Raw genomic sequence first — 25,355 nt, 5'->3', positions numbered from 1 at the left:
AATAGGGCACTTTTCTGTAAAGGTTTGTGGTCTTAAAATAGGCCTAGCAAATTGACTTTTACTAAGCCTTTTAAAAATTAAACTTTCTCTTTAGATACTTTTTTTACAACCACTCACTCTGTTTCCTGTGTTTTATATTTCATGGTAAATGCTGTTGCACTAAATAGCACATCATTTTATTGAGATACTTCAATTGCATATTTTTTCATAAGTGCATTAACTTTTAGATATTTATTGCTTCTCACAGAGATCACAATACTCCAACTGACAATGCCTGCATCTGCTTTTTTCTCCAGAAGACCAGGATTATTTTCATTCAGGCATTATTGCAGCATCTAATTCCTGGATTTAGATGCTGGATCAGAGATGACACAATCATGTAAATCCTGGTGACTGTGCACCTCTTGGTTGTGTTCACAAATGTTTCATACAGATCACTGGGGTAGAGAGTAATCACTGGGGAAGTGGACACCAAGTAAATGTTTTTTTTCTTTTTGCAGCAGACTGATAACATTATATCAGCGTAGACAATGTTGCTTGATTGAAAAGACAGCATTTTAAGAATAAAAGTTACAATCTTTCTGAAAAAAATATACTGTTGCTGCATAGATGTCTAGAATGTATTCATGCAGACTTGTAAAATACTTAAAGATCCGCTCTTTTGATGAATTAAAAAAGTCAAAAAGTATGACCTTTAAGAGAAGAGGGTTTATATCCACCTATCCTGCCGCCCATTTCTCTGACTTTAAGAACTACGGCAACCTAAAAAAAAATCTTCACATCCAACACTCTTCCAGATGTCTTAGACACCAGGTCCCCCACTGTGGTTCCTTTTGCTGATATGAAAACCGAAAGGAACCACAGAGCACAACGGGGAACCAGCTGTCTGAGGCATCTGTAAGTGTATCAAATGTGAAGAGGCCGTTGCTCTGCAAGAGAGTGGCAATCAGAGGAATGGGCAGAAGGACAGGTGAGTAAAAACTCAGGTCATGCTTTTTGACATTTGTTAACTCTGGGACAAAGTCCCGTCAAGTGTCTGCAATGCCAATTGAGACTCATTTCTCTCATAAAGATTCATAGAAACACAATTGAGAATTCATATAGAGCATCCACACAACAAGAGTCGGTGCTTGCCCCAGATTCTTTTACCTGTTCTAAACAGGTACATGATTGTGGCGCAAGCACCGCCATTTGCAGTGCTGAAGCACACTGAGGCAAGTGTCCATTTCAGACACCATTTCGGCTATAGCCGACAACTTCCTTATAAAGATCAGTGGGCGGATTCTATAGTCAATAGCCAGCCTGCTATTGGCTATGGAATCCATCCACTGCCTGCTGTTAATCAGCAGCAGAGTGGGCCTGGTTGACATCCCCATCATGTTCCACCCACTTAGCCACGCAATTGGTTGCTAAGAGCTGTCCGCTGTGCAGCCGACTAGCAGACTAATATAACCATAACCCCACCCACCAACATCATTAGGGTGTGTTGTTGGTGGGTGGGTTTTTGGGTGAATTAGTCTGTTCACCTTTTTTAGGGCCTTGATAAACATGTACTAAGCTCAGTCGAAAATGTTGAAAATAAACTTATCTCCGCTGCAACTCCCATGGGTGCCTGTATACCTACTTTGTATACACACACACATATATATATATACACATATACACACAGTATATATATAGTATATATATTAGGTATGGACCGAGATTTCGGCCGCCGATAATCACATCGGCGGCCGAAATTTCAGTACTTTGGGAAAAATGCAGAGAGTACCGTTTTTTGGCAGAAAAATGCTGTGCATCCCCGGTTTCTCTCCTCCCTACTGGACGCTGCTCTATGTCCACTCTGACACAGAGCAGCGTCCAGAGGAGAGGCGAGAAACTGTCAGGAGGCTGAGCGGGGCAGGGAGGAGAGTGCTGTCAGCGCTGTCACAGGAAGCCGAGTGAAGCGGGGAGGAGAGCGCTGTTAACGCTGTCAGAGGATGTGGAGCTCTCCTCCCGCACTGCCCGCTCAGCCTCCTGTGACAGCTTAAGGAGTCAGAATGGAGAGTGCAGTAGAAGCACTCACCGATCAACTGATCACTGAGTGCTTGTAAATAATTGCAGACATAGTATGTTTACTGTGTCCCCAATTATGAATGAACAGGAACTGCTCTACATCACTTCCTGTACATTAATGATTGTGGACATAGTAACTCATAATATATCTACAATTTATGAATGGACAGGAGCACTCAGTATAAAGGCTTCCTGTTCATTTATAGCAGGGACTGCAGAAAAAGAGATTCAGGACTATGTGTCCTCAATCTCTTTTTCTATTTAAAAAGGGAAATATCAGGGGTCTGCTTAGACCCCTAATATTTCCCCAAAGCCCCTGACAATATCAGGTCATTTCAAAAGGCAAAGATCTTCCTGATAGTGGCGAAACTTGCCTGCCTCTTCCTGCCTCCTGGACATTCCTATTGGTCATTCAGGTTGGTTAGTCATTCAACACATCCAGGAAAACAGAGATAATGTTTGCTGTGTGTGAAGTTGTTTTGTTACATTGTATTCACCATAAAATATACTCTGCTACAACTTTACCAATAGCTACTACACAGCGTGTATTCAGCAAACAGTGATTATATGTTATATATTTATAGATGCACTATTCAATTATATCTGACTCTTCTTTAGTGTAAAAGGGGAGGCTATCTCAGCAATATTGCTCATTAGTACAAGGATGTCAATTTATATATTTCCAGCATAAAGTTCAATTCACACACTCACAGCTTTATCCTAAAGCATCCAGTTCCAGTGTGAGGTGGGAGTGTTGACAAAGCTTTACCATGATCCCCTCTTGGGGGACCATTTTTGCTGCAGGCAGAGTCTTCTCATCAGTCAACAGCATGTCCATCTTCCAAATCACTCCAACTTTCACTGATGGTAGGTATGCTTGGTTCCATATTAGCAGTATAACAGAGAGCCGCCAAGCCACAATAGAAACAAAAGGTATTAAACTTGTAGGCACAATAGAAGTATTCTTATTAAATAAAACAACAGAAGGCAAACAAGCAAATAATAAATGTCCGAGGACAGCGCTGAAGTCATGTAGGATGGCCAAGCGGTGAGGAGGAGAGAAGCCTCCCCGAGGATGAGCTATGCTGGCCGCCTGGTGCCCTTGTTGCTCGGTGCCCTGTGTGGCCGCACAGCTCGAACACCCCAAAGGCCGGCCCTGCTGATAACTACATGCTGCATCAAGGAGTCAGGCTGCAATAGCTGTGTAGTACATGCTGGATGAAGTAGTCAAGCCACATTAGCTGTGTAGTACACACTGGATCAAGCAGTCAAGCCAATATAGCTGTATAGTACAAGCTGGCTTAAGAAGCCAAGCCACAATAGCTAATTATTACAAGCTGGATTAAGCAATCAAGATGCAATAGCTGATTAGTACATGCTGGATCAAGTAGTCAAGACGCAATAACTGTATAGTAAATTCTGGATCAAGCAGTCAAGCCATAATAGCTGTAGAGTACACAATGGATCAAGCAGTTAAGCCACAATAGCTTTTTAGTACACGCTGGATCAAGCAGACTGGCTGTCCAAGTGCATGTACCCAGACATATTAACTGAGTGGGGCCAAAATATCCAGGGGTGTGGCTAAACACACACTCTAAAAAGGGGACATAAAATGTAAAGCTTTATTGCCTTGTGTTTACATAGATAAAAAACAGAGAAATTTAGTCAGTGGGAAAAAGAAATAATACTAGGCACTGTCCATATGTTCTATGTGTTGTGGTAATGCTATGTAAAATTGTGGCTATTGCCATGTTACCACAATGCATGAGCTACGTGGTGCAATGCAATACATTACCATTTATTTTTAAGCCTACCCCAACACACTAGAACAGGATGACGCACCTGCACTGCAGCACACCACACACGTATTTTGTGGTGTGCTGCTTTGGAGCAACTCTGTCACTTCCCATGAAAAATGGAAAGCATTGGCATTCGGGATCCTAATTTCCAAATTGCATTCGGAAATTCGGGTCTAGGAGCCTCAGCTTTAGTATTGTATAGACTGTATATGGCTCCCATGTTGCCGTAACGAAAATTTGTGTTCAGACCCATTTGAATGCATTAAACCGAAAAACACATCCGATTGGCCAGAAAAGTCACATGTCCGATTCAGTTTCGTTTTTGAACGAAATTCGGACGGGATCTGAAATTCAGAATCTGAAATTCGGATTCAGACACATTTGGATGCATTGGGATACGGAAATTCGGATGTGTCCGGATTTTGGGAAATTCGTCAGACTTTTGATTCAGAACTAAACGAATCACACATGTCTAGTCTGTACCTGTCTGTGGCCAATGAAAAGTATCATCCATTAACACATCAGGACTGTCTTGCAAGATTCAAGCCAGTTGGCCACCGTGCAGGGAAGAGGGCCAGACTTGGCTATGGTGAATGAGGAGTATCAGCTGAAATTTGTACTTCATGCAAAGGAGACCATGGTAAAAAAAAATAATGGTTGTCTTTCCTGATTTCAGCATTCTTTTCAACTTTATGAGATGGGAATGAGGGACTTATCATAGCATGAAGTGTGTAGGCAAAGGACATAACCCCGACACGATGCACCATGAGGATCAATGCGCAACAGAAAGGCAAAAACGATCCTAGCATATATTCCAACTTTGTGAGATGGGAAAGAGGAACCCAGTATAGGATAAAGCATGTAGGCAAAGGCCACGCCTCCACCATGAGAATCAATGCACAAAATTGCTTTTTTACATCACCAAGTTTCCTTTATTTTGTCTTTTCAGAGTAACAACTAAAATGATTCAAATGTTAGATAACAGGTTTAGTGCAGTAAAAACTATTTTGACAGCTAAAGTGACACTGAACTCAGGAGTTAAATCTTAAAAATGCATTCAAGCACCTTAAAGTGACATTAAAGTAAAAAATGTTTTCCCCCCCCCCCCCCCATGTTAATGTTAGCACTTACCTTAAATGATGTCTCTTAATCCGATCTTCTTCTTTCCTGATGTTTTCATCTGTCCCTCCAGCGGTGCGGCGGCTCTCCGATCCAGCGCTGACTCCTCTGTCCTTGCTGGCACTTCTGATCCCACGGTGTCTGCATGCGGGTGCACTCGTCCATAGACTTACCTTGCATCTCTGCTCGTCTCCGGGCAGAGTATCCGAACTGCGCATGCGCCCGCCCCAAGATCCTTTGCAGCCGCACGAGCAGTTCCGGATTCTCGGCGCGGGAGTGCGTAGCGATAACGGAGTAAGTTTAAACCGCTGTTAAAGCGGGGGTTTTTTTTTCCAACTTTTTGCCTATATCTACTGCTCGCTAGCAGTAGATATAGGCAAAAAAAACGGATGCTTTAGAACCCCTTTAGCTATGAAATTCTTTTATCTTATTTGTGTATCACTCGGCTGTAGATCCTCCAATCATCTCTGAATTGGTGCGGACACTGTCCTTCCTTCTAGAGGGTGACTGCTTTTGTTCACCATGGTCTCTGTGTCTGTTGTGTTTTTGTCTTTTCAGAGTAACAACTGGAATAATTTACATGTTAGATAACAGGTTAGTGCAGTAAGACTATTTTGACAGTTAAAGTGACAGGTAAATAGGTAAAGTACTTGAATGCATTTTTCATTTAGCGTCACTTTAAATGTCAAAATAGTTTTACTGCACTTAACCTGTTATCTAACATTGAAGAGGTTATTCACAAAGCTGCCGAAAGCAGCCGAGTGCATAACCGAGCTGAATTGAAGTGAGCCGAACGACGTTTGGCTATTCACTACGGCTCAGTACGGCTTATTTCTGCCCTACATTGGCTGAAATCATCCGTACATTGGCTGCCTTCGGCTGCACTTTGGTCAGCCGGACATGCTCTGCATGTTCGGCTGAGCCGAAATGCTGAAGGACTTCGTCTCAGCCGATCCAACATCTGGATCGGCTGAGCCAAAGCTCTGGCAGCTCAATTGCTGCCGTTCGCCCCTATTCACATAGGGGCCGAACGGCAGTGAGTGAATAGCCGGATGCCGCCGAGCGGCATCAGGCTCGGCTATTCTGCTCGGTACCTCTGTGGTACCGAGCAGAATAGCAAATAGTGAAAAAAGTAGAAGAAAAAAAAAAGTGCAATAAATATTTTTAAAATATTAAATTTAAATAAAGATTTTTCGGAGAAAAAAACAATTGGGCGGAGCTAGCAGTGACAGCTAGCTCCCCCCAACTGCTTCCTATTGGCCGTGACCTGCTAGAGTCTTCTAGCAGGTCCCGGCCAATGAATAACAGCTGTCACGGCCGGCTCCAGTTGTTATTGTTTAATGACAGATCAGCGTCCCCTGTTCATTTGGGGATGCTGATCTGTCATTACAACTGGGCGGAGTCATCCATGAGATCACGGCTGGCTCCGCCCACCTGTCATTTGCGAGGCTTACGGTCGGCCCTTCGCTCCGCTTCGGGTGTCACTTAGGCTCAGTCGAGCCGAAGCACATGCCTTCAGCTCGTCTGAGCCGCTCGGCCACCTTCGGCTGCTGTAGGGCTATAGTGAATGGCCTATACAGCAGCCCTTCAGTTCGACTGAACCGAAGAGCTCTGGAGGCCGAAGATAGCTGAAGGATCAGCCGAAGCTACGGCCGGATCCTTCGGCTCATTTGTGAATAGCCCCCTTAAATTATTCCAATTGTTACTCTGAAAAGACAAATACACAACACACACAGGGATTATGGGGAACAAAAGTAGCCACCCACCAGAAGGAAGGACAGTGTCAGCACCAATTCAGAGATGATTTGAGGATCTACAGCCGAGTGATATAGGAATAAGATACATTTTTGTTAAAATTAAGGTACTTGAATGCATTTTGTAAAGATTTAACTCCTGAGTTTAGTGTCACATTAAATTACAGATAACAGGTTTACTGCAGTAAAAGTATTTTGATAATTAAATGATTTTTTTAAAAAGAGATCTGTACATTTGGCCAAAAAAAGGGACAACCGAGGAAGAAAAAAAAAGGACAGTAGGATTCGGTCCCAAAGGAGGGACAGTTGGGAACTATAATTTTAGGTAGAGTTGACATGGCTGATCAGCTCTTTGACAATACTTCCATATTAAATCCATGCACTGTCTTTAGGAATCGGAGACAGCTGGTACCTGGTCTGATATGATCCATGCTATCAGGGGACGGGGACAAAACTTGGCCCCCTGCACACACATCAGACAGGAGTGCAGTCCCTGCAGAGCCATCTTTCCCCCTCTCTCCCCTGACTTGCAGGCAGCCCCTGTGTGGTTGGGCCAGAAGAAGCTGCTGGGGAGGGGCGAGCCGTGATGCTGCAGAAGGAAGCAGATGACAGCAGAGCAGCAGGAGCAGCAGCAGCATCAGCATCAGCAGCATATAACAAGTGACACGCAGCGCTGCCCGGGATCCGCAGTGGCCTCATTTAGCGCTGGCACAGCGATCGCTGCTGACCTTGTCATTGTGCTGCATGGACGTGCCCGTAGGGACGAGGATGATGCTGAGCTCGGTGGCTCGCTGCGCTCTCCTCTGCTAGATTGTGCCAGTATGGATGTTGCTCTTGCGGCGACCTCTGCTGATTCCATCACCCCACTGCGGATAGGCATGCTGAGTAATCCTGTTGTCAATGGGCGAGGACGTGGACACGCGAAACATTAACCACAGCTTTCTCCGGGACCATAACTATGTGACTGAAGGTACCCCCCATCCTCCTCCGTGCCCCCTGCAACCCCCCCTTGCGTCATGTGTATTTTGTGCTGTATGTGTGTCTTGTCATGGTAGTCCCCTAATCTGCAAGCTAGTAATTCATGCAAGGATGAGCTGCATGCATTCAAGGGTTTACACAGTGCCAACAGGGACCTAGCAATGACTGGCATCCTTTTTTTTAAATTTCATTATACAGCCTTATATTTATTTCTATAGGCTAGTAGGCTAGGGGCTAAACTACACTGGCGAGATTTAGGAGCAGAGTCGTGTGCATTTCAACGCAGTTGCTACCGCTTTAATTGCATCCGATCGATCAGATGCGGCATTCTGTCTAGCTTTGGCAGAAGATCACTCTTGTGATTTAGCCTTTACGTGGGACTGTTGGTAGGGGTCCCAGGAGCTTGAAGTCTAATGCAGCCTTTCTCAACCTTTTTTAACACGGAGGGACCCTTGAAAAAATGTTCAGGTCTCAGGGAGCCCCTGAAAATAAGTACTGTATCTACATCTTACAATACATAGGTCTGTGATGGTCAGTGGAAGGAATGATCCTTACATTGGTGGTCAGTGGGAGGAATGATCCTGACATTGGTGGTCAGTGGGAGGAATGATCCCCACATTGGTGGTCAGCGGGAGGAATGCTCCTGACATTGGTGGTCAGTGGGAGGAATGATCCTTACATTGGTTCTCAGTTGAAGGAAAGGTCCTTACATTGGTTCTCAGTTGAAGGAAAGGCCCTTACATTGGTGGTCAGTAGGAGGAATTATCCTTACATTGGTGATCAGTGGGAATAATACTCCTTACATGGTGATCTGTGGTAAGAATGCATCTTAATTTGGTGGTCAGATTGCCCCATACATTGGTCATCAGTGGGAAGATTGCTCCTTACATTGGTGGTCAGTGGGGTGAATAGTCCATACAATGGTGGTCAGTGGGAAGAATGCTCTTTACATATTCTTGGTAAGTGGGAAGAAGGCTCCTTAGATTGGTGGTCAGTGGGGTGAATGCTCTGTACAGTGGTGGTCAGTGAGAAGAATTCCCCTTACATTGGTGGTAAGTGGGAAGAATACTCCTTACATTGGTGGTCAGTAGGAAGAATACTCCTTACATTGGTGGTCAGTAGGAAGAATACTCCTTACATTGGTGGTCAGTAGGAAGAATACTCCTTACATTGGTGGTCAGTGGTAAAAATGCTACTTACATTAGTGGTCAGTGGGACGAATCCCCCGCCTACTTTTCTGAAAGGCAGACATTGATCACTGCTCAAGGAACCCCTGGAAACCTCTGGAGGATATTTAGGGCGCAATGGAACCCTGTCTGTTCTAATTTAACCTGCAGCAGTCATAGCAGCGCCCACACTAGTTTTAGGCAGGGGCCTGTTAATCTCTAGGTAGGGTGAACAGTGCAGAGAACATTGAACCATTCACAACAGTCCCTGCAGAAAAGAGTTTACAGTCTAATGGTCCTGCCACAATCATGCAGATGCACACAGTGGGGGCGGTTGGGTTAGGATCTGATTAACCTATCAATGTTTTTTTTTCGGATTGTCGAAATAAACCCACAACAAACATACAAACTCCATACTGGTAGTGTCCCAGGTGGAAAATCACATTCAATGCCCCAGTGCTGCAGGGCGCTGTCGCCATTCCATCCAGTGCTAAAGAGGTTAATTCCTGCAGACAGGAATATATTCACAGTCTGGAGAAGATATAGGTGGATTAAACTGTGCCTTTCAGGCTTGTGTGGTATTAACAACAGCAGTCCATGTATTTTTACAGAAACGTAACATTGTATAATCTATGTCTTCTTTGGGGATGCATATGTGCAGTTATTGCAATATAACTACATATCTGGGAAGATTTCTATTATGGATTTTTAACGACCCTATTTTTAAGTGTATGGCTAAGCTGCGTGCAGTAGCGGTGGATAAAATAATCATCTAATTGTTCTGTATTAAATTCAGGGACGCTGATTGCAAAAGGTGGCGTATCTCATCATGAATGTAAGCGGCTCACGGTTGGTTTTGCCGGAGATTAGAGAGAAGTGGTAATAAAATATACCAGCAGCAAGGAGGATATAAATTAGGGAGTAGGTTGCCTACTCTTCTATCACAAGATAGGAATCCCCCAGTGTGCCATCTATAAGCCGAAAAGGTTGCATAGTTTCTGGCTCTCAGGAGAAGGACACAATGGAATCTAGCAGAATGAATGACATTACTGATATTGCTGGGGTTCCAAACATTGAAGGAAAACTGTTCTTTCGGAAACCATTGGGGGCTGCAAATGGCAAGCAGTGGGATGGCAGATTGTTAATGGAAATGGGTAATTTGTAACAGGAGCAAGTGCACTTTGAACTGTCCTGCCTGCACAGGGCTGGCGCAGTGTCCCACAGCACTCTATGCTTGGCGTTGTACCTAAGATGGGGTGGACATGCTGTGTCAGGCTACCCATTATTCGCTATAACCTTGCCCCCTTCATCTTTATCTCAGAGCAAGCACCCACCCTTGCTGAACCCAGCAATTATTTTGTATCAATTTTGTACAATTGTATAATAATCCTTTAAGTGGGGTCACCAGAGCTGTATTCACCAAAATGGCAGTCTTTGAACAGTGCTTAGGGCAGCAGGGTAAGAAAGGGGCAGCACTAAGCCTCAAAATTTACCAACTGTGACCATGTTTTTCATATTTTGTTTTCCTCTTCGTTACAGCTTAGGAAACATAAAACCATTTCTCCTTTTTTCATGCTTGGTGGTCTGCACAGTTAAACATTGGCTGTAAATTTAATGGAGACCACATGCTGCCTCCATTAGCACACTCCAACAGTAGTTTTTACTAAATCAATCCCATACAAAGGTTGGAGCTTGTACAATAGGGTGTCACCCTTCAGATGTGCCTAGAAAAGCAGGATGTCTAAATATAGGCTTGGGGGACTCATATTTGGGGTGCATGAGTCACAATAGCATTGTTCTATTTATAGATCCAGGGGAAATAATCAGGGCTGTATTTTATATTAGCCCTGTAAATAATGCACATTATATAATCTATAAGGTGCAGCACTCTGCAGAGAGTATTGAGCCATATAGCACTAACCGCTCTATTGTAGCTAAAGCCTAGTGTGCCTATTACAGCCACGGAAACTGTCTGGACACATCACAGGAGCCATTTAGTCAAAGCACCTAAAAATTTCAGCTGTTGCTTTATTAACCAAACACCTAAATAACCATGCATCACCCTTTCTAGCTCTACGCTCTTAGACTAGTGGGTGGCCCAGTCTAGTTGCTGCTTTCTATGCCAGTTGGTACTCTGGTCCTCTTTTCAGCTTGCAGGATTACAGGTATTGTGCATGCACTGATTTGCACTGATTTGTGCTTGCACTGATACAGAAAAGCTACAAGAGATGGTAAGAGAGTGCAGACATGCTACAGGAGATGATTAGAGACATGTTATAGTAATTGTTGAAGACATACACTATATTACCAAAAGTATTGGGACGCCTGCCTTTGCACGCACATGAACTTTGATGCCATCCCAGTCTTAGTCCGTCAGGTTCAATATTGAGTTGGCCCACCCTTTGCAGCTATAACAGCTTCAACTCTTCTGGGAAGGCGTCCACAAGGAGGCGGCGTGCTTTACACCACTGCAGCCTTCGCTTTGCATTGCACTTGGTGATGTAAGGCTTGGATGCAGCTGCTCAGCCATGGAAACCCATTCCATGACGCTCTCTACGCACTGGTGTTGTGCCAATCTGAAGGCCACATGAAGTTTGGAGGTCTGTAGCTATTGACTCTGCAGACAGTTGGCGACTTCTGCGCACTGTGCGCTTCAGCATGCCCTGACCCCGCACTGTCATTTTACGTGGCCTGCTGTTGTTCCCAGTTGCTTCCACTTTGTTATAATACCCCTAACAGTTGAACGTGGAATATTTAGTAGCAAGGAAATTTCACGGAACACCTGATTCCAAAGATTTGGAGTGGTGTCCCAATACTTTGGGTAATATAGTGTATTTCATGATAGGCATAAGAATGGAGACTGTTAGGGATCACAGAAGCTCCATACAGCCTTCTTAAAGGATGAGTGCACTTATCATGTTTGCCCCTTTGTTCTGACCTGAAGTAAGCCAATCTCTTCCTCCACTGACTCATACTTACCTTGATCTGTTGACTGCGGCCTTAAGTGTTTGTTTACATCCTGGTTGTGTTTGCGCAGGATACTCACGACACAGCCCCATAGACTTCTAACAATCAGGCACAGCCAGGACGTAAACAACCACCACAGGCCTCAACCTTCAGCTCCAGGTACGAATGCAACTAAGGAGGGGGGATGTGGGTTACTTTAGGTCACTGCAAAGGGACTTTGTTGATGTCAACACTGACTTTTCACTTTCTGCACTGGCAACAACGATACTACTAGACAAGAAGTAAGTGAAAATCTCTGACAGAGACACAGACCGAAAAAAAGTTTTGGCTTGCCGTAAAAAATATTAATTTTTGCAAGCACTTGCCAGAGAACCTGTCACATACACCTATTGCTCAAATGAATATGGAATTCAGGAGCCAGTTTATGTAATCCAGGAGCCATTGGGATTATTTAGGAGCCAACGCCATTTACAACTAGAGAAAAGTTGGGCATCAGCTGTAAATTTGAAGGGTCATTGGTGACCTGGCTCCTGGGATTTGTCCAGCCCTGCCTTAGAGCATCCCTGGTTTTTTTGTCTTCATATTCATGGATGTCTTGGTAATGGTCCTATTATACTGGCATAGTCTGGGCACAATGCACGTGCTCTGGGGCTGAGTTTTAAAAATATGGCCGATGCTCAAATCTCTTAAATATTGTTGGCCTTATTTAATAAAAATATTTTTTTTTCTTACTTGCTAGTGCAGTACCCCATAACATCCAATCAAATCACTCTGTTGAAGTCAGACTAAGATTTTGATTGGTTGCTAATGCTATAAGTAAGGACCCTTTCACACCAGTGGGCACGCTGGTGCATTGTTACAATGTATCACAATGTGTATGTTTTTCTTTTTTATACTTTAATTAAACTTAGCAAAAAAGCAATTCATTTCACTCTATGCACAGCAGCATGTTGCGCCACCCTGTCATGCATTCTACCGCGTTGTGTGTTGTGTTGCATAAACATGCAGACATGCTGCATTTTAGTGCAATGGAAACCAACACACATTTATAGTATGAACAGGGAACATGTTTTCTCTGTATCCCAATGTTGAGCCTATGTTGCTCAATGCTGATTAATGCAGTTCTTTGCATCTGGTGTGAATGAGTCTCTTACTGTTACCGTACCTAAAAAAATAACTCTTCAGTGAATACGTCCATTTGTGTTTTTGTTAAAACAGTATTGTATGTGGCATACAATAGATCCCTCACCCCCCTCTATTCAAGCATTTTTACATAAATGGCCTCTTTCACACCTATTTTGAACCAGTCCTCCTCCCTGTCTACATACCCTGGTGTAGCTACTGTTTTGTTTCACCGACATATCCCCCACCCTCTATTTAAGCTTGGCCTTTACATTTTTACATAAATGGCCTATTTCACACCTCTTTTAAACCAGTCCTCTTCCATGTCTAGGATGCGTACTTAACTGTCTTCAAAGGAGTTACCTTTTTCCTTTAGATGTAGGTATACTGCCGAATCCTGACCAGAGGGTTTGGCTCTTCTATGCTGTGCCATACACTGGTGTAGCTGCTGTTTTGTTTCACAGCAGGGTTTAAAGCAGGCAGGGATGTGATGTTTTTTAAAAACTCTTCTGAGTTTCTCAGACACCCCAGCTACATATGGGATGACCAAATCCCTCCGTTTGTCACGCTTTTCTCCTTCACTGGTACTCTTGGCATTCGTTCCTCTCCTTTTTTCTGTTTTGACAAAAGCCCAGTCTGGATACCCGCAAATTTTAAGGGCACCCCTGAGGTGTTTAAATTCCTTCCTCTTGGCCTCTGTTCTGGTGGGCATTTTCTCTGCCCGGTGGTGTAGAGTCCTGATGACTCCCAGTTTGGGGTCTAGAGGGTGCTGGGAGTCAAATAGCAGGTACTAGTCCGTGAGTGTTGGTTTTCGGTAGACCTGTAATTACAGCCTCCTTCCCTCTTCTACTGTTACTAAACAATCCAAAAAAGCCAGTTTGTTGTTTTGCATATCTTCCCATGTAAACTTGATGTTATGATCCATGAGTTGATATGGTTAGTGAAAGCCTGTAACTCTTGTTTGTGAATCTTAACCCAAGTGTCATCCACATATCTGAACCAATGACTGGATGTAATTCCCTTGAAGATGGTCAGGGCCTTGTGTTGAAACATCTATTGTCTGCCACATACAATGCTGTTTTAACACATCTCTCTGGGCAGGTTAATAACACCTCCTAGACTCCAATTATGCAAATACATCAAACACCTGGTTGTGACTAACAGATTATGTGGATTGTAGCAACATTCACCATATTTATTCCTAGATAATTTTTTGTACAAGTCATTCTGAATTGATAAAGCTGGTTGGATGACCAGTGAAACGTCTTCAAGAAAAATACAGAAAGTCCAGCGGCCTTGACTTATTTTGTACAGATATGCCTCTCCTGTAGACTCAACAGGTTGTGAGAGGATATCTTTCCAATGTAAGCGAAATCCCCTCTTAGACTGTTGTTACGTCATCAAGTTTCCCCATTGGAAGATTATCACTGTTATTGTTCTGTTGGCAATTTAAAATTGTGGAATTTAAAAATGTAGGATTATAGATGCATAGTCATCCATTAAAGTAAACCTCTCTTACCTTTGCAATTTGAACTAAGAACCCTTCACACCATTGCTTTGCAGTAACATATGCAAATCCTCAGTAACCACAAAGCTAGGTAACACGTTACATGCATTAGTGTGTAGCAATGCCATTCATTTTGAAAGGCATCTCAATAGTACTCCACAAGGAACCTGAGCTGCAGCTCATCTCAGAGCATGGTAATGCACTACCATGCACTGTGGTGTGTTGGAAAAAAATGTTTTTGTTCCGGTGCGCTGGCAGCCCATTTAGATAATTGTGCTGCCTTAACACAACGCGTGTTAATTGTCCTATACAGAGCACTTCCTGTTTATTCACAAATGGAAGAGATGGTAAACATGTCAATCATGTTTACTATCTCTTCAGTTATGAATGAACACTGCAGTGCTTAGTACAGATGACTCTGTTGTTCAAGACAGAGAAGAATCGGTAAGTATGACACATGTTTACTGATCCTCCGTTCTATCCTGAATCCGCCCAGCATTGCCACCTTGCCTACCACACTCACCTCCTGCTCACTGGGTGCCAGCAGTCTGCTCAACTGTGTCTACCCTCCATAACCTGCTGTCTCAGCCAGTACAGGCAGGGATAATGCAGCGCGGATCAAATGGCACACAGGGGACATGAAAAGGAACAGATTACTGGTGCCCACTGGGGAGGATCACAGACAGGAACAAATCAAAGCGGTGATAGCGGTGGAGGGGGTACCAGATTTTGAACAAATGGCTGTGATCAGTTACTTGTAAGCCACTGATGACAGCTATTTATTTACTGAGAACAGTCTAGGGGACCCTTCTTTTATAAGTTAATGGTCGCTGAAGTGACCATAAGCTTATAGCAGAATGATGAGTACAAGCATAAGACATAAGACATACTAGCCCAGCCAGCTAGAAGCAGTTCTGTGCCGCTGAATGCCCTACGTTGGTGACAGGGTTACAGCAAAATTTAGCGCTATACTATAGAACATGTGAGCACGAAGGAGTCTGCAATAAAGATTTGTTAACTTTTTACCTTGCAAGATGCTTTAGAACCTTTGTTCTCAACTGGTGGGTTGAGGACCAAGTTCTGTCACAGCGCAGCAGCCTACACTGGACCCCAGGCTGAGAATCCTCTCCAGTTCTCGTAAGGTAGGGAGACTGGGTGGACCTTAAAATAAATAAAACAAACATTTTTTTGGAGTGTGTATGTGTGTGAGAATGTCTGTCTGTGAGTGTGTGAGATTGTGTCTGTGGTTGTGATGTATGTCAGTGTTTTTAAGGGCCCGTTCACACTAGCACGGTGCACTAATCGCATAGTACCATGCGATTAACGCACTGTACTACGCATTCAGGTGTGGGAGGTGTGTTGCGTTGCCATTCATTTGAATGGTACCCCAAATGCAGCACACACCCACAGTTCGTACACCCGCGCGGTACCCTAATGCCGTGCAATCCATTGCAATGCGACTTGAGTCGCGACTTAACGACCAAGGACAAATGTGGGTCCTGAGGTTACACAGGTTGAGAACCACTGCTGTAGAATGTACACTGAGCTGCACATGTGTACACTCTCGGCACACCTGGGTGCCAGGATGAATAAACTTCCGTGCACATGCTCGGGAGTTACTTCATCCCATCATAGCCAGTCAGGATGGGTGAAAACTCCAGTATGAATAATAACCCAGGGAGAAGATGTTGGGCATCGCATTGCTGGAGGGGAGGTGAGTATTGATAGGTTTAGTTCTGCTTCAAGAGAGATTGTGCCTAGTACAGTCTACACTCCAACATGGATGAAAAGGAATTGCAATATTATCCTGCAGTGTACCACACAAGCTCCTCTGCTTGTGCATTACTTCACCATACACTCAGTATGAATGATGAATTGCAATAAACATGATGGTAGTAAGAGTAGATGCTTTGTGTCAAGTTTTGTAGAAGTGTGTGACAAGTACAAATAGCATATTTGCAACTACAGAAATGTTAGAGGGGTATAAAAACTGTAGAACTACATCTGGTGACCCTACAGCGTATTTGTTCATGTCTGAGGTTGGTCAGATTCTTCTCATCTGTTCCCCACACAGCCACCTGCAGTTTGTTATTGGACTCTAGAGATGGCTGAGAAGAAACACATGGGGGAAGAGCTGGAGCTGCTTAATGAGGCTGATTCAGCCAAAAAACTAAAGCAAACAACAACAAAAAACTACAACTCCCACACTAATTAATTGTTTGAGTTTGGAGATGCAGGAAACACAAACAACAGAGAAGCAAAGCTTGCATATATAATGCATAGCTAAATGTTAACATCTACTTTTCATAAAATGTCTTGTATTTTTGGATGATGCCAACAACTATTTCGTTAGAGGGCTGGCCTATCTAGTGGAAGGGCCTGCCTAATATCATACAGATTAAATGGATTATAATGTGTATGGCCAATTGTGAACATAAATCAGGAGATGGTCATGGGCTATGGTCATGCTGCCGGACATGTACAGAGACTGCAGATAAGCTGCTGGATATCGAGACTGGGGACTTGTGAAATTGGACTTTAAAAATCAATTCTCTTTGTTCTTTCCACAGCCACTTTCAAACTTACTGCAACCAAATATGATATTAGCTATTGCAAGATCCATTGTAAAAGATGCAAGATAAAAAAAACTAGGGATGCACCCATATATATCGGCCGCCAAAACATATCGGCCGAAAATGGCACTTTTGGCAAAATGCCGAAAGTGCCATTTTCTGGCCGAAATAGCGGTGCATCCATTCTTTCTCTCCTCCCCGCTCGGCGCTGCTTTATGATCCAGCAGGGAGGAGAGAAACTGTCACAGGTGGTCAAGCTGTGCGGGAGGATTGCAATGTGAGCAGCCGGCGTCTCTCCTCCCCGCACCGCTCAGCCTCCTGTCACAGATCGTTAGAGCGATGTGGGGGCGGAGACAGCCATTGCTGTCACAGGAGTCTGAGCTCTCCTCCTGCACCGCCTCCTGTGACAGCCAATCCAGGATGGAGAGCAGCGGTGTGGGCAGAGACAGCTGTCATTGCTGCCACAGGAAGCTGAGCTTTCCTCCCGCACCGCCCCCTCCCAGCCTCCTGTGACAGCTGTCAGGAGGAAGAGCGGGTACAAGCAGTCAGTAATCAGTGATTGCTGAGTGTTTGTAAATAATTGAGGACATAGAATGGTTACTATATCCTCAATTATGAAAGGGAAGTGATCTACGTCACTTCCTGTTCATTCATGATTGTAGATATACTGTAATAAACATACTATAAACCACATGTTATGAATGAACAGGAACACTTTTCGCCCTGACTTTTTTTTCAATTTCAGTTTTTACATTTTCATTTCGGTGCACCTCTAAAAAAAACAGGAGAAATAGGATAGACAGCACAGAAAAAGTAGCAAAGTAGTGTAGCGCTCACCCCTGAGGGTCTGTTCACACCATATGCAGTGTGTTCCGGGCTGGAACGCACTGCATCGCATTGCGGCCGGCTCCCTTTTTTTGCCGGGCATGAGGGGCGTGGCGGGCCATGGAAGTGAATGGCGCCGTAGCCACACCCTGCGATCGCCTGCACGGGATCGCAGAGCACATTGTGCCTGCGGTCCGGTCCAGTGCAGTGCGTTCAAATCCGCACGGCAGCAGACCAGACCGCAGACACAATGTGCGGGCGAACACATTGCGGCCGCAGGGCATGGCTACGGCGCAATGCACTTCAATGGCCCGCTACGCCCCCTCCTGCCCAGCTAAAAAGGGAGCCGGCCGCAATGCGATATAGTGCATTCCGGCCGGAACTCACTGCATATGGTGTGAAAAGAACGTGAAGGAGTTGCTGTATAAACAGGTCTTCCTTTGCCTGTCTAGGGATTTTGGTAACATGGCTGCCCCAATAGCACTTACCACCCAAGCTGAGATCCAGACTGTAGATATGATGCTGAAGGAACTTTATTCTAGAACTTTAAGGAGAGAGGTTTAGGGCTAGGAACATGCAGGATATTGTAGACTCCTTTAAGTGTCAGAGCAAAGTAACAGCTGCCTCCACTGACTAGGACCTTTCAGCCAAATGTGGCAATCTGTGTTTAGAGCACCTGTCTGAGCAGCACTTCAATCAGAAGTCACCAGTCATCTTTATCCTTGATATCAGTAGTAGTCACTGGGCCCTCAGACTCAGGCCTCAGTGCAAGCACATGGCTAGTCACTAGGCTTCAAGCCTAGCTAACTCACAGTCAGTAACAGCCTCCCCCCAGACTGGGCCCGTTGGAGAAAGTGGGACTGACATGGTCCGCCCTGTATATTTATATCCTCTCCCAGCATGCACCAGTGGCTATGAACCTCCTAGTGATTGGCCAGGGAGACAGAGTATATATTCACACCATTCTCTTATTGGTTGCTCTGCTCTGTGGCAAGGATACACCCAACAGCAGACAGATGCAAACGTTTACAGACTGCTTAGGGGAAACCAAATGAGCATACACATACACTGAGTGGCCAGATTATTATGACCACTCCATCAGTACTTCGTTGGGCCACAAGATGACTCCACGAGATGTTGAAAGGTGATGCGAGGAATCTGACACTGCACTGTTGCCCTTCTGTTGTCTTGTACCAGTCTTGCCACTCTCCGTTCTGCCCTAACATTGACTAGTCGCTGACGGCCACAATTCACACATTCAGACCCAGATTTTCGGCTGACAGTCCAGTCTTTAAAACACTTTAACAACAGCTGCTCTTGAACATTTAACGAATTCTGCTGTTTTGCTGATACTCGCTCCATGGCTCCGAGCGCCAACAATCATCCCACGTTCAAAGGCTGTTAAATCGCGTTGTTTACCCGTATCTTCAGAAACAAATCACTTCTACTGTCGTGGTAAACAACCTGCTTCCCTATTTATAATAGTCTGGCCCTCTAGCAACTTCAGCGCGAAATTAAAGATAATTATAGCTAATTTGCCTACAAACGTCAGGTGGTCATAATAATCTGGCCACTCAGTGTATACTATAAACAGCATCAGACTGAATACAATCTGACAACACTAAATTTATATAAGCACTCCTGCTTACAGGGTGCTAGGAACAAGAGTAGACCAATTCTTTGTTGCAGAAACCAGTCTGTTGAATATATTTCCTTTATTACCCTAATTTCTGGTTCTTGCATTGCAGTTACTAGAAAGTGCAGCAGTTTTGGCAATGTGGGCATTGCAGTACCGTGTGGCAGTTCTCGTAGTACACATATGGTGCTTCAGAAATAATTTTCTCTGATATCTTATTTTAGAACAGGACCCAGAGAGGAGTAAAGTTTCCCAGGCTTTCTCTACGTCATAGATCACATGACAGAGAGCCCCATGGAAAGTCAAGGAACTTTCTCTGCATCACCTAGGCTACTTCTAATACAGGTGAAACTCGAATAATTAGAATATCATCCAAAAGTAATTGCAGTAAGTTCTGCAAAAGGGGCCCAAACCAAGTACTGAGTACATATGCATGCTTGTACTTTTCAGAGGTCCGATATTGTTCTATGTACAATCCTTGTTTTATTGATTGCATGTAATAATCTAATTTTTTGAGGTTGTGGATTTGGGGTTCTTGGGGTTTTCATGAGCTGTAAGCCATAATCATCACAATTATGACAAATCACGGCTTGAATTATTTTGCTTTGCATGTAATGAGTCTATCTCATATATTAGTTTCACCTTTTAAGTTGCATTAGTGAAATAAATGAACTTTGCACTATATTCTAATTATTCGAGTTTCACCTGTACTGTTCTAGGTCACATGCTAATCAGGTTTGAGCTAAATCCTAGGTTGGGAAAATGCTACTAGCTTCTGGGGTTCTTTGCTTCATGCAGATTTGCATTGATATGTCCATGAATGCACAAACAGCTTTGGACCATGCGTTTCTACATAAGTAGTTATCACCAAAAGGTTTTGTGGCTTTCTGGAACTTGTTCCTATGTGTCTGAAATAACTAAATAATCTTCGCTGGTTACTTGTTTTGGGGTTTTTCATACAATAGCAGATTTTTCTCTAATCTAGAAAACAGCTTCTACAGAAACAGTGGTCTAAGTAATGGACTATGCTCTGAAATGTTCTGCGGAAGATGACAATCTTATATTAGTTTTCATGGCACTTTTCTTATAGACTAGCTTCTCTGCTTCACTGCCACTGCAACTGTGCCCAAGGCAATTATGACAAGATTGGCATCATTAGCCTTCCTCTCATAATAAGTTTATTACTATTGGCAGAGACTACTGAATGAGGTATAGTCAAAGTTGGAGATCTAATGACAGCTGAGAATGTGGTCTACAATATCAAGAGAACATTAGAAAGACACAGAGGCTTCAATAATCTTTTTTGTTTTGGGAACAGTAGTATTTCATGCACTTATGAAGGGACTTAACTGGCTGTGTTACACATCTGCCTTCAGCAGCTTGGTTTGTGTTGCTTCATGTTGTCTAGAGGTGACCAGAGATGTAAGACATTGGTTCAATGTGAATGCAGGATTTGACCAACAATATAATTCTTGTCCTTGATTGCCACAGATGTGCATAGTACATGAGCATTGCCTATGATCTCAGCTTTCGGTAAAAGGTATACTGTAGCAGCTATAATAATAATAATAATAACCATACCAAAATAATTAATACTGTTGCACACAATTACTCTATATATAAGCTTAATACCAGCTTCTTCAAACCCTAACAACTTTAAATGTTTTTTGCAGAACTGCAAACCTGTACTGTCCTAAAATGTATTAGCTGAGGAAAAGCTCTGGATTCACACTATCAGATTGTTTTCATAGTTACATCAGTAATGTATTTAGGTTTCGTGCTGCCCTAAGCAAGATGAAATTCGGCACCCCCCAATCTAAATGTGTTCCACCCTTTCCTGTTTAAAACATTTTGCATAACCTATCAGTCGCTGGGTACAGCTTCTGACAGGTTGACCTATTAGCGTAGCAGGGAAGCCAGGGTCTCAGGTGGGCTGTAAAGCATCTCTGGTGGGCTCTGCGAAGTCTCAGGCTGAGACCTCCATAGACCCTGCACAACCCACCATAGACCTTGCACAATGTCCCTTTCCCTGCACACGTGCTGCTCTTCTTACCTGCAGCTCCCCAGCCTGCCTCTAGGACATGCCGCTTCTACCTCCAGTCTGGAGCCACCCGCAGCTTCTTCTTCTAGCCTGGAGTCACCCTAAGCTTCCTCCTCCAGCCTGGAGCCACTCACAGCTTCTTCTTCCAGCCTCGAGCATCCGAAGCCTCTTCCTCCAGCCTGGAGCCACCCGCAGCCTCCACCGGCCGGGCTGCATCTCCATCTGGTCTGGCCCTGCCTCCTCTTTCACCTGACAGCTCGCTGACAGGCCCCACCAGCAGCCACCTGATTAGGCAGCCACGGCTGCCTGATTCAGTACACCCAACTTTGCTTCCCCCGGCAAAGCGCCGCCCAAGGCAAACGCCTTGTGCCAATCGTGGATGTGGGCGGGCGGTGAGTGTGAGGCGGGAAGGAGGTGCGTCGTGGATGCGGGTGGGCGGGTCTGGCAGCGGCGAGCGTGAGGTGGGGAAGAGGTGCGGCGCGCAGCGTGTGTGGAGCCGTGAACAGGGCCAACTGATCGGAAGCCGATTAAATCGATTATTGAAAAAGTTGACAACTTTTTCAATAATCGATTATGTCGATTAGTTATTGCAGCCCTAATACAGTCTATGAAAATTAGTAATAACCCTATACTATTATGCTCTATGTTATAGGTAATCCTGTACAAAGTATAGTATTATTTGACTGTCAACCTTATGTTTTTCAATAAAAAATTTATTTGGAAAAAAAAAAAAAACCCAGGAACCCCAAATGTTTTCGCTTGGGAGATTTTGTTACTTGTCCTGCTGACTGTTGTCATTGGGAGAGAAAGTGTTGAGCAATACAACATTTTGAGTTGTAACTAGAACAGAAATAGAAGGCAAATATTGCAATAGAGACACTTGTTCTGTTGACAGCTAAGAAGACATTTCCATTTTTTTGAAGAGATTTTCTATCACATCCTGTTAAGTCGAGAGGACAAAATGTACAATGAAATGTCCTTAATAGGACACAGGTGGCCATAAAAACCTTACAGAGGATTTAACCAAAGTTTTTGCATTAGATACTTTAATGTCTGTTTTGTTTAGTATTCATATACATTCTCTGTTTTACAAATAAACATTTAATACTGGAGAGAGCAGAGCAGAAGATGTTTGCAGGTAGGCTCTCTTTCTCTAGTAGGTATACCTCCTAACTTTAAAAATTGAAAACAAAGATGTAGATGACGGGTACTAAGAGATGCAGTGCAAGCAAAAAGGGGGCACAGCTACATTGCACTGAACACTGGACATGGCTTAAACGGGCATGGTAAATAGAGTTTAAATAGCCTACTTGCTGTGCACACTTCACACATATCCCTCAGTCCTTGTACCCACACACTATTCCTTAGTCATTGTGCCACCAGTGACACAGTCTTACAGGCACAACTCTGCCATAACAAACAGAATAAAGAGACAGAGTACTAACATTTTGTCTGAGCCTACCTCACAGAAGAACTTCATTAAAATTACTTAGCAGCCAGCAGCTGTATAGACACTCAACACCTTGGTCAGATTTATGAAGCATACATTATAGCATATAGTGCAGGTATCAGAACTATGTAATGTACAAAACAATGTTTAGAGTGAAGGGGTCAGGACTGTGTAATGCACAACACAGTTTTTAAAGCGCAAGTGTCAGGACTACATGTAACCTACAACTCAAGGTTAAGTGCAGACTTCAGGAGTATGTAACATAATGCCTTTACATTGCTGGCTATCTGGTTAAGGCCCCTTTCACACGGGGGGGTCCGTCTGTCAATTTTTCAGCTGGACCTGATCGGATGCCCAATGCTAGTCTATGGCCAGCCTTGTGTAAATGGACGAGTGTCCGTTTACATTCGATTACCCTCAACTCTGGCCAGGTCCAGAAAAGCAAATGGACAAGTGTTCTGTTTCGACGGACCTGATTGTGGCAGATCAGGGGTAATCTGATGTAAACAGACCCCCTCCTTATCAGCCCGTGTGAAAGGTTCCTAAGGGCATTAACAAAATCCCCCCTGAATCACTGATGACCAGTGTCAAAAAGAACCTCCCCAGCAGATATTATGCTCAATGACAACAAGTTTGCCCCACTCAGGCGTACCAATTGCTGCCAATTAAAGTTCCCTTTGCCCTTCAACTGTCATTGGTGATCAATGTCATTTAAAAATCCCCCAAAATCGTTGGCTGTCCATGACAAAATTTAAAAAGTTTCCATCCCAATATCATTTGTGACTGGTGTCTTTAACACTTGTGCCTGAGACCCTGGTCATACCTTCCTTGAGCTGTGGAGAAGTGGTGCTTCTTTTGTGTCTTCTCCTTGCATTAAGAATACCTGGTTTGCAGTGTTTCATGTTACAGCAGATGAAGTTGCATGGCAGATTACCATGAACATGAAGAACATGTCATGTTCCATGACCTACATAAACTGTTGCCAATGCTGTGGGGCCCCTATTAATCGATAACTCTGTCCCCATGAAGCCCCTTACTCTTCAGCTGTCCTGTACCAGGGGCATTGAACTGTGAAATGGTGTGGGCAATGTTTAGCACCATATGCGTAGGGGCGGCCTTGATAGAAGTGTAGGCTCTTCAGTCTATATGGACATGGACTCTAGAGCTTCACATGATTATCACAGGTACGTTACCTTTACTATATTAGAATTGTTAGCATAGCCAGTGTTCAGACCTGACAGGTTCACTTTAAGCAGGGGACTGTTCTGGTGCAGAAAAGCTATACTGTACCTGCGTGAAAAGGTAGGCTGTACTCGAGGATTGGTCAAATCCCAGAAGCCAGGTTCTTACTTAAAACCTACAGTTGGCACATCATTTTTGAGGGTTTCTCTAGTTGTTGTCAATGGAGTTGGCTCCTATAAAAATCCTGCTGCCTCCTGGATTGGACAAAATGGCTCCTGAATTCCACATTCATTTGTCCACCCCTGCTGTATACTCTGTTTAAGTCCCATGAGCCAATTTTCATTTTTTTTGTCCTGGAGTGTGCTTTTATTCTTATCCTGGTAACTGCAGTCATAAAAGAATGCCAGACTATGCCAATGATAGACAGATATTTTTTGGTTTAGTAGGTAGACCCCTGTGATGGCACAACTAATGGTGCCAATGCTCCAATGTGCTCATGGCTTGGATCTTGTCCAGCACTGCTGCATACTTAGAGCAGATACCACCCACTGCTTGTAACAAGATTCAGGATCTGTTGTAGTATGCTGTCATTGTGATTTACCATGTGATAATAAGTGGCATAGCACTAATATCAGACTGTTATCAAGCTGGCACATGCCACAACATATGGAGACAAGACGCAGTGCTGCTGAACAGTGAACCTCGCCTACCCTGAACACCACAGGCTACCTGTCCCGGCGTGCACGCTGGAGCTCTGCTGTCTCCGGCTAGTAACGGGATCAGATGTCTCATTTCACACTGGAGAAAGTGAGGTGTCTGGAGTGATAGCTCAAGGCAAGACAGCTGTCCATAAGAAGAACCCACTCACATCCTGCGCTTGTTGCTAAGCGAAGTGAAATTTCAATTTGTTATTCACCATCCTAGCAGAGGCATTATAATATATGGCATTATTATTGCCTCTGCCTGTCCCCAAGTCTTTTTTTGTGTGCCTCAAATAAACTTCGGTTAGTCGCGGTGTTCTGTGTTTCCTAGCTGAATTGCAGCCAGTCAGCATGTAATCTATTAAATCTATCTATCTATCTATCTATATGTATCCATCTCTCTCTCCTCTCTCTCCTCTCTCTCCTCTCTCTCCTCTCTCCTCTCTCCTCTCTTCTCTCTCTCTCTCTCTCTCTCTCTCT

The 25,355-nt window shown here is 44.0% G+C and overlaps 1 protein-coding gene across 2 annotated transcripts in view; it reads left to right on the top strand.

Moving 5' to 3' along the window:
• The first annotated feature begins 7,489 nt into the window (after positions 1–7,489).
• Positions 7,490–25,355, top strand: part of PPP2R2C (protein phosphatase 2 regulatory subunit Bgamma) — an 89,006-nt gene continuing 71,140 nt past the window's right edge. For both annotated transcript variants that reach the window (XM_018561420.1, XM_018561419.1), the window contains exon 1: positions 7,490–7,697. In XM_018561420.1, the coding sequence (XP_018416922.1) occupies positions 7,628–7,697 (70 nt within the window). In that variant the 5' untranslated portion in view covers positions 7,490–7,627. The remainder of the gene's footprint in view (positions 7,698–25,355) is intronic.

The sequence above is a fragment of the Nanorana parkeri genome, unplaced genomic scaffold (genome assembly GCF_000935625.1).
Source record: "Nanorana parkeri isolate BGI_ZX_2015 unplaced genomic scaffold, ASM93562v1 scaffold523, whole genome shotgun sequence".
Lineage (NCBI taxonomy): Eukaryota > Metazoa > Chordata > Amphibia > Anura > Dicroglossidae > Nanorana > Nanorana parkeri.
The sequence above is the reverse complement of the archived record's forward strand: the minus strand, read 5'-3'. Positions and strand labels throughout refer to the sequence as shown.